Here is an 8863-nt window from a genome sequence, read left to right as displayed (position 1 = left end):
CCTGGGGCTTTCCCATTCCTGGTCATCCTTGTCTTTTTCTTCCTTGGCGTCTCCAGCATGTGGGTGTTTCTGCACGATCCGCATTCCACCAGCTTTCACTGAAATGAAAACCAAGGGCAAGTATGATTAGTACAGATGGGGAACTGCCTCGGAGGTTTGCCCAGTGGCTACAAGTCAGTTTGGAGACCCTGGCAGTGACAATCATTAACTGGGGGTAAGGGAGTAGTGTGGTTTGGAGGAGATTCAATGTGTTACCTGTGCAATGCTATCTCTTACTCCAGATGTTAGAAACTTTCCAAGACTCTGGGGTCCCTGTTTGTTTACATTTCATGTATTTTGTAAGAACAGTCACATATCCAAAGTGTGAAGCATGTGAAGCAGTGGCTGCTTAGTTCTGCACATCTTATTGATACAGGGGCTCCCTAAACCCTGTCCTACCCTGTGAGCATTATTTTTTCAAATACCAGTGATGCTTTTGAAAGGTGACATAGCTACAGGTGACACAGAACAGCTACTGTGTTAGTCACAGAGCTTAGTCAGGAGTGGCAAAGATGTCCACAGCAGCCCTTCCCAGGCTGTGCTGTGAAACCCTCCTATTGGTAGATGTTCATTCTGTTTTTAGGAAAACAGCCTCATTGCAGTTGGGTATGGTGGCACATGCGTGTAATCCAGCAGCTTGGAAAGCTGAGGCAGGAGGATTGTGAATTCAAGCCAGCCTCAGGAACATGGAAAGGCCCTAAGCAACTTAGTGAGACCCCGTCTCTAAATAAAACATGAAAAATGGATGGGGATGTGGCTCCATGGCTAAGTGCCCTTGGGTTCAATCTCCCCCACCAAAGCTTCATCAAGATCTAATTTATGTACAATTCATTCATGTAATACAGTGGTTTGAGTGAATTCAAAGTTATGCAACCATCACTACAATAAATTTCCATTACTCAAGCAGAAAATCCCACACCCATGAACAGTTGTTCCCTGTTCACCTGTTCCTCAGCTCCCAGCAACCAGTGACAACAGTTACTTGGGCTGGTCTCTTCTGGACACTTGGAATAGAAATGGACTCATAAAACACATGGGCTTGGGTGGCTGGCTCCTTTCAGACAGCACGTGTTCAGGTTCGCCTGTGCTGCAGTGTGAGGGCTCAATCCTTCTCAAGGACAAAAACGCTCCATCACACAGACTCACCGTGTTCCACTCCGTTCATCACATGGTGGATATATGGGTTATTTCCACTTTTCAGCTGTTATGGATAATAAGCTTTGAACACACTTATGTGACCTTTTCTGTGTAATATTTTCATTTTCTTAGGTTTGTACCTAGGAATGAATGGCTGGGTCACATATTGACTCTGCATTACACTTGTGAGGAACCAGGTTTGCTTTTCAGTTGTGCGCTATTTTCCATTCTCACGGTGTGAGGATTTCTGCACATGTGTCCACGCTTGTTATTGTCTATTTAATCATAGCTGTCCTAGTGGGTGTAACGTGCTATTTCATAGTAGTTTGATTCACATTTGACAAACACTAACATGTTAATATTATCTTATAAGGAGGACGAGAGTGGGACAGGGGACCCAGGATCTAGTGGGTGTAGGAAATACTAGGTTGAACAAAAGCAAATGAGCTTCTTCTAGAGAGATTTTGGGGCCCTTTAGCATGTTAATGTGCAACACGAAGCTTTATGAGGGGCATGGAGCATGCAGTCTCCCCCAGATGTTTTTCTTTTTTTTCTGTGTGCGTGTGTATGTGTGTGTGTGTATGAATGCACTGGGGATTGAACCCAGGGGAGTTTTACCATTGAGCAACATCCTCAACTCTTTTTAAAATTTTGAGACAGGATCTCACTAAGTTGTCCAGGCTGGCCACAAACTTGTGATCCCCCTGCCTCAGCCTACCAGGTTGCTAGGATTACTGGTATGCCTGGCCCCAGATGCATTTGACTCAGTTTTTGTTTTGATCTATTTTTGGTTTTGCAGTAATGCTGTTATCATCTTTTAGCACCACAGTGTCCCATGGAATAGAGTTTGGAAATACTAGCCATATATCCAAAAAGATGACCTCTCATGGTGGTGTGGAGCTGAGGTTCTCTGAAGAAGCTGCACTCATATAGAAGATCTTGCAGACTGCTTGACTGGCTGAGCAAGAGGACTGCGATTGTGGAGAGATGGAAGATTTCAGATCGGGATCCCAGGCATCTTGGTATTTCTTAGGCTCTTTAGTAGCCACTTAATTTCAACTCCTGTATCTGCCATTATAACTTCAGATAAAACTTAGAATAAATCAATAAGCTTTGCAGACCTATAAGCATCCACCAAGCTAAGCATGTTTAAGGTAATGGCTAAACCTACAGGAAAGATTTTTCTCCCTCTGCTTATAGCCAGCCTACCTGATGACTCGCCAAATATTTGCTAAATGTATTGATTAGGACTTCCCTTGTTTTGTGGCTGTAAAAGTTGCATGGTGGAGTATGTCATGTAGTGCCACTTCCCAGACCACAGCCACTCCTGTTTGGCTTAGGATAAACTATTTTCTTGTTTCCTTTAAAGCACAGTTGTTATTTTACATGGACAGTGGTTGCTTCATCTGCATAAAGGGGAGAAAACTCCAAGATGGAGACATTCAAAGGAGGGAACAGCAGTCTACATCATGGGCCTCATTTACCAACTCTCAAGGAGGGGAGTGCTTGATGGAAGGAAGGGCTGTTTTTTTGTTGTTATTGTGGTTGTTTTTTGCATTTACCCCAGGTTCTTGATGCAGGCCTTAGGGAGTCCCACCCTTGCCCTACTCAGGGCAGCTACTGGGTCTTTGGCCATGAAGCAGCCACATCCCACAGTACCGTCCATTTGTCACTACAGCTCCTCCGGAGTCCCAAATCTGGGTGGACCTTGCTGGTTCACAAAAGTCCAGGGCAAGATGATGCTGAGGAACAGGAAGAGACTGTGCAGTCACCTCAGCCTCACATACTCCAAGTTGATTAGTCTTCAGTTTCTCAGACTTCAGGAAGACGATGATGCTTGCTTCTCAGGGACAATGGTACCCTAGCAGCTGTCCCTCAGATGAGGGCAAAACAGGCATCAAGTAAAATAAATGGTTGTGTTTAAATAGTGCCCATGCTGATCTGGGATTGGAACTACAATCTCCCTGTGCCCTACCACTTCTTTCATGGAGCGGGGCCATTCTACTTCGGAAAGAAAGAAACAAGATCCTGTTCAGTGATCCGCTTTTAATCCTAGGAATTCATTTCTAATCATTTTGCATCTGACTGTGAGAGCTTATGCGTTGTGGTCTCCAACTCATCAGGTCTTTACTTGATAGGCTCTGCTTCTTTTCTCATGTTTCCCATTATAATAAACTTAACCATTTGGGCACACTTGTGTGTGCACTTAGAGTTGTATATGCAGATATTTTGTCACCTGGGGCCCTGGGAGTCAGTCCTCCTGTTGGTTTCTGTCTGTTCCTTCTTGCTCTCGTGTAAGCGACTGTGGATCACACACTTGTCTTCACTGGGCCTGTCAGGAAGATCTTATGGGGCCCGTGATCTAGTAGAAACACAAGTAGAATGCTACTTGTGTTTCTACTAGATCAAGAGGAAGGTGCCTGAAAGTCCTTACCAAGGATTTCTTAGGATGGAACAGCCAGACCAGACAGTGTAATCTGAACCCCACTCATAGAAGCCGGCCTCATTTACCAATTCTCAAGGAGATTTGTGCCTCCACTCAGAGCCCACTCTGACATCCAAGGCTGCGGGGGCCCTTCCTTGCCATTCTACTGTGTTGCCCCTCTGCCATGTCTCCCCCAGGGTTTGGCTTCTGAGCATGAAGCATTATGCTGCAGTCTGGGGTCTGTGGGTCAACTCTCATGCTGTCTGAATTTCAGTTCCTTGCTTTTGGTTTCTAAGGATTTTCCTCACTTTAAACTCAGATTAAAAAAAAAAGATAGTTGAGTACAGGAGGCTGAGGAAAGAGGATCACAAGTTCAAAGCCAGCCTCAGCAACTTAGTGAGATGCTAAGCAACTCAGTGAGATCCTGTCTCAAAATAAAATACAATAAAAGGGCTGGGAATGTGGCTCAGGGGTTAAGTTCCCCTGAGTTCAATAACTGGGAGAGAGAGAGAGAGAGAGAGAGAGAGAGAGAGAGAGAGAGAGAGAGAGAGAGAGAGAGAGAAATCTACTATTGGTGGACAGCTTTTAAATCTAAGATTTCCCAGCCTGTGCAGTACCCCATTAGAAATGGAGTTTGAAAATAAAATTCTGCAGTGCAGTAAATGACTTTCCACTCTCTTTAAATGTGGAATTTGAGAATTATGTTTTTGACCAAAAGAAGAGCCTAGAACCGTCCCATGAAAATTTTTTTAATTATTTTCGTAGTTGTACACAGACAGCATGCCTTTTATTTTATTTACTTATTTTTATGTGGTGCTGAGGATTGAACCCAGTGCCTCACACAAGCTAGGCAAGTGCTCTGCCACTGAGCTATAGCCCCAGCCCCCATGAAATGTTTTTCACAATACGTTTTCCTTTTCTCACACCTTGATCCCATGCCCTTCAGAAATTGATTATAGATGCTGTTATGTTCCACCAAAATACATACGTTGAAGTCTTAATACCTTAGATAGTGTCTGGCTTTAAAGAGGTAATTAAGATAAAACTAGGTCAGACCCTGATCCAATAAGACTGATGTCCTTATAAGAAGCGGGGTACAGTGGTGCACGCCTATAATCTCAGTGACTTAGGAGGATGAGGCAGGAGGATTGTGAGTTCAGAGCCAGCCTCAGCAACTTAATGGGGCCCTAAGCAACTCAGCAAGACTTTGTCTCTAAATAAAAACATAAAAAGGACTAGGGATGTGGCTCAGTGATTAAGCGCTCCTAATCCCCAGTACCCCTCTCCCAAAAAGGAAGAGATGCAGGGAATGCATGTGCACAGAAAAAAGGCAGAGAGAAGAGCCAACTGCCAGCCAAAGAGAGGCCTCAGGAGAAACCACACCTGCCCACACCTTGATCCTGGACTTGCAACCTCCAGAACTGTGAGAAAGAAAGGTCTTGGTATTCTACTATGGCATCTCTAGCAAACTCATTCAGGTGCCCATTTAAAAATAATCTCTGAATCATTTATACCTGGCAGACATAAAACCTTTGAACTGTACCTCACAGATATATTCCATAAACTAACTAAAAGTAAAAAGGGCTGTGAAACCAACTACAAAGAAATCTGATACTGAGCATCAAGGTGACATTTGAAATAATCAAGTCCCTGGAAGCTCTGTGGAAAGGCCTGTCCATTCTTCCATTGAAATAAGGGCTCAGTGGCAGGGCCAGTCACCCAGCATTAGCACTTGCATTTAATTCTGTTTCTAAAACAATTAACTTCATTAATCTCTCTCAGTATGTTTGGTGATTAATGCAGCAATAAGAAGTGACAATAATAATAATTCAAGGCTGAGACAGATTAATTTTAACTTGCAATACTGCCCCAAAATATGACAGCACAATTTATTGTGATTGTTGTATCCATGTCTCAATAACTTTCCACTGGTAGAACTATAATGGCAGAATTATTTTCTAAGAAATCTTTGCAGAATTATTTGCCAGTCTAGATATTTTTGTGAGACATTAGGAAAAAAACTCGAATTTTTGTAGTGGTGGCTGTTATTCAAACAAGAGCTTCAAATTTAAGGAAGAACTACACACCCTCAGCATAAGTGCTATGAAGAGGGGAAGCATGTGATCCTGGGGCCAGACCCTTGGGCTCACTTCTGCCCCTGCCTGCGTGTTTGTGTGCATGTGTGTGCACGAATGTGCACAGGCATCTGCACATATGTGAATGTGCCTAGCAAGCTGCCAAAGCTCTCTGTGCCTCAAGATCCCCCTCTGTGAAGAGAGTGACAGTATTCCTCCTCCCAGACAGCTGAGGACTATGTGAACTGGCACCCTGGAAATCCCTCCTGCAGGCCTGGTACACAGAGGTGCGTAACTGTTAGCTAGTCTCACCACACGGGGTCTCAGTCAGCTTTTCACTCTTGTGACCAAAGCACCTGTCAAGAACAAGTTTAGAGGAGGAAAAGTTTATTTGAGGCTCACAGTTTTAGAGGTCTCAGTCCCTAGATGGCCAACTCCATTCCTCAGTGCCGTCAGGGCCCAGGGCAAGGCAGCACACCATGGCAGATGGGTGTTGTGGAAGAGAGCAGGTCAGGACATGACCAGCAAGGAGGAGAGGAGGGGGGGGGCGGGGGGTGGAGAGAGAGAGTGAACACATGCGCTCCCCCCTCATGGACAATATAGTCCCCAAAGGCACACCCTCCAGCCACCCGCCTCCTCCAGCCATACCCTACTACCTGCCTGCAGTCAACACCTAGTTAATCCCTAACGGGGTTGATGATTTGTCATTTCACCTCTGAACTTTCTTGCATTACCTCACACGAGCTTTTGGGAGACACCTCCAAACTAAACCATGACAGGCAGGTTTTACAAATTAGAATTTCATGCTTAGAGACCTCTATAGTGCTCAAATCCTTGATGCCTGAATGTCTCCTCCCTGTGGTGACAGCATCAACCTATGACCTCCAGGTCATTGAGGAATGAAGGAGAGGCCTGCAAAGTGCTTGGCCACTGTGCTGCTGCTGATCATGTGGCCAGCTGACCATCACCAGGTAGTTACCACTACCTCACCACCTAAGCAGGGAAGCTTCCAGAGACTCTGGGATCCTGGACAATCCTCCCACTTTCTGTTTTCTTTGCTGTCACTGGGTGGGCACTGCCCTGGGCACTTGTGTGCATGGTTCCACTTCATCAGCTCCTTGTGGGGTAGGGCCTGAAGCAGCAGCCAACATGCACAGGCAGCCAGCAGCATAGCGGGATGAGACCCAGGAACTGTTCCCCAATCACACACACATCTTCCTACGCTGGGAATCCTTCCAAGATGCAGAGTGTGGAGGCTCTTCAGTGATGTAGGCTGGGGCCTACAGGTGGATGCACACAAATGTCCCCAAAGCACTGACTGTGGTGACTGGAGCGTGACTTAGAAGTGTTGCTGCCTTTGTTCTTGCCTGAGAAGGGCTATTGAAACGTTATTCAAAGGGATGCTAATCCATTACAAGAAATGAAGATTCTGAGGATTATTCTGGTAGGAAGAACAAAAGAAAACAAAACAGAAAACAAGCAGAGTGTTGTAGGTTAGGATTAAACCTGATGGCTAGGGCATTGTGGCGGCAGATAAGCACATGAAATTGGACCTCCTTTCCCCTCCAATGTGAGATTGGAGGGGAGCCTCCTGAGAGGCACGGGGCAAGGGATGCCATCTATTTTAGTCAAGAGAAATGGCTCTACTAGGAGAGAACCACTTGGCAAGAAAAAGAACCCCCTTGGATGAAAGCTCATCACCCCAGGGCAGAGCCCTGTCAAGTCAAAGTGGAAAGGATAAGAGGCCAGAGGCAGAGAGAAGCTGTTGGGCACTGGGTTCTGATATCTGGACTGAGAGCACACCAGCTATGGGGGACCCCAGACTGTGGGACAGACAGGGGCTTTCTGGTACGTACATACATACAGGTGGAAGTGCTAAAACTTGAGCCCCCAAAACGCTGCTGAACTTGCACCCCAGATGGAAGGAAGGGAAGTAGGTCTAGCACTGAGAATCGACTGTGAAGTTGCTAAGGCACTCAGGCCACAGAGGGCCACTCCTTTCACTTTCCAGAGACTTGGTGTGGCCCACAGGCCCTGAGGGCTTTCACTCAGCTAGAAGGGCTGGGTGTGTCTTCCATAGCTGTGTACTCTATTTAGGACACAGCTTTGACTTCAAGGACAAACTGGGTGGGGAACTGGAAGGGGACCCTGGTGGACAGATAACCATGTCCCCTTCAAGCTGAGAAGTGTGGGGGTCAGCAGTGTAGGGAACCTTAAATTTAGGGAAAGAAATTAGTTCTAAAAATACCAGGAGAAAGTAGGATCCATTGCCTGGAGATGCTCAGGAGAAGCCCGGCAGTGAGGATTGTTGGCTGAGGCAGGGACTGTCAGGTGTTTGCCTATCCTACTCCCAGCGTCCCTTGCAGTTGGTTTGGGGCCATTTAACTGGGTCCTAGAAAAGGAATGGGAAAAGTGACTGGTGGGCAGCATAGTGTTGCTCATCCCAGGACCTTAGATGTGCTATGTGGCAAGGGGGAATCAAGGCTGGGAGTAAGAGGCTGATCAGCTGATCTGAACATGAGGAGACTGCTTGCATTATCCACATGGCCCATGTGATCACAAGGGTCTTCAAACATGCAAGAGTAGAGAAAGAGTCAGGGTTGGGGGCTGTGATAGAAGAAGGATGTAAGCAGCCACTGTGGCCTCTGCAGATGGAGCAGGGGCTACAAGGCGAGTGGGTGCCTCTGGACCCACAGTGGTTTTACACTACCAAGGTTATTGTGTTTTGCTATAGTAGTCATAAAAACTAACACAGTGAAGCATGCCGCTTGTGGGCCCCAAGCATGCTGACCCACACTTATCCTCCTCTGTAGTGGCTTTGCCTTGAAACAGCAGTATCCTGCAGCAAGAGGGGTCTGGGCCTCTGTACTGTTTCTTGTAGAGGGTCGCCCAGGAAACAAATAAACTTTAATTTGTTTAGCTCACTTACTGTACTTTTTACAAAAGTGAATATCCTTTATATAAATACAAAGACTTCTGAGGTTGAGAAGGGGAAACTATTCATAAAACCAAGTCAGAATGCACAGAGCATTGGCTGAAATGAAAAGGACACACATAGAAGATGTTAGAAGGGGAAAATAACCAAAGGTGACTAGGGAACAACAATAAAATCTACAAAGGCTGTGGTCCAGCCTGACCAGAAGCTTCTTAAAAACAAAACAACAACAAAACAACCACACAATAACTG

General features: G+C 45.8%; 2 protein-coding genes across 15 annotated transcripts in view; one reads left to right on the top strand and one right to left on the bottom strand.

Moving 5' to 3' along the window:
* Ankrd33b (ankyrin repeat domain 33B) overlaps positions 1-8863 on the top strand; it is a 255262-nt gene that overhangs the window by 134616 nt on the left and 111783 nt on the right. For 9 of the 14 annotated variants that reach the window (XR_013424365.1, XR_013424376.1, XR_013424379.1 and 6 more), the window contains exon 6: positions 1976-2198. Coding sequence is in view for 1 of the 14 variants with exons in the window: in XM_078018196.1 (XP_077874322.1) it covers positions 1976-2109 (134 nt within the window). In the remaining 13 variants the exon portion in view is untranslated. Of the gene's footprint in view, positions 1-1975; positions 3394-8863 lie in introns of those variants that run through there. The other 5 variants (XR_013424401.1, XR_013424397.1, XR_013424383.1 and 2 more) reach the window with 4 other exon arrangements.
* The window catches only part of Dap (death associated protein), a 59901-nt gene that overhangs the window by 47015 nt on the left and 4023 nt on the right, over positions 1-8863 (bottom strand). The window contains exon 2 of the mRNA XM_078018240.1: positions 2-98. Within this exon, the coding sequence (XP_077874366.1) occupies positions 2-98 (97 nt within the window). The remainder of the gene's footprint in view (position 1; positions 99-8863) is intronic.

Source organism: Ictidomys tridecemlineatus, chromosome 1 (assembly GCF_052094955.1).
Source record: "Ictidomys tridecemlineatus isolate mIctTri1 chromosome 1, mIctTri1.hap1, whole genome shotgun sequence".
Taxonomy (NCBI): domain Eukaryota; kingdom Metazoa; phylum Chordata; class Mammalia; order Rodentia; family Sciuridae; genus Ictidomys; species Ictidomys tridecemlineatus.
This window is presented reverse-complemented; position numbering and strand designations above follow the sequence as displayed.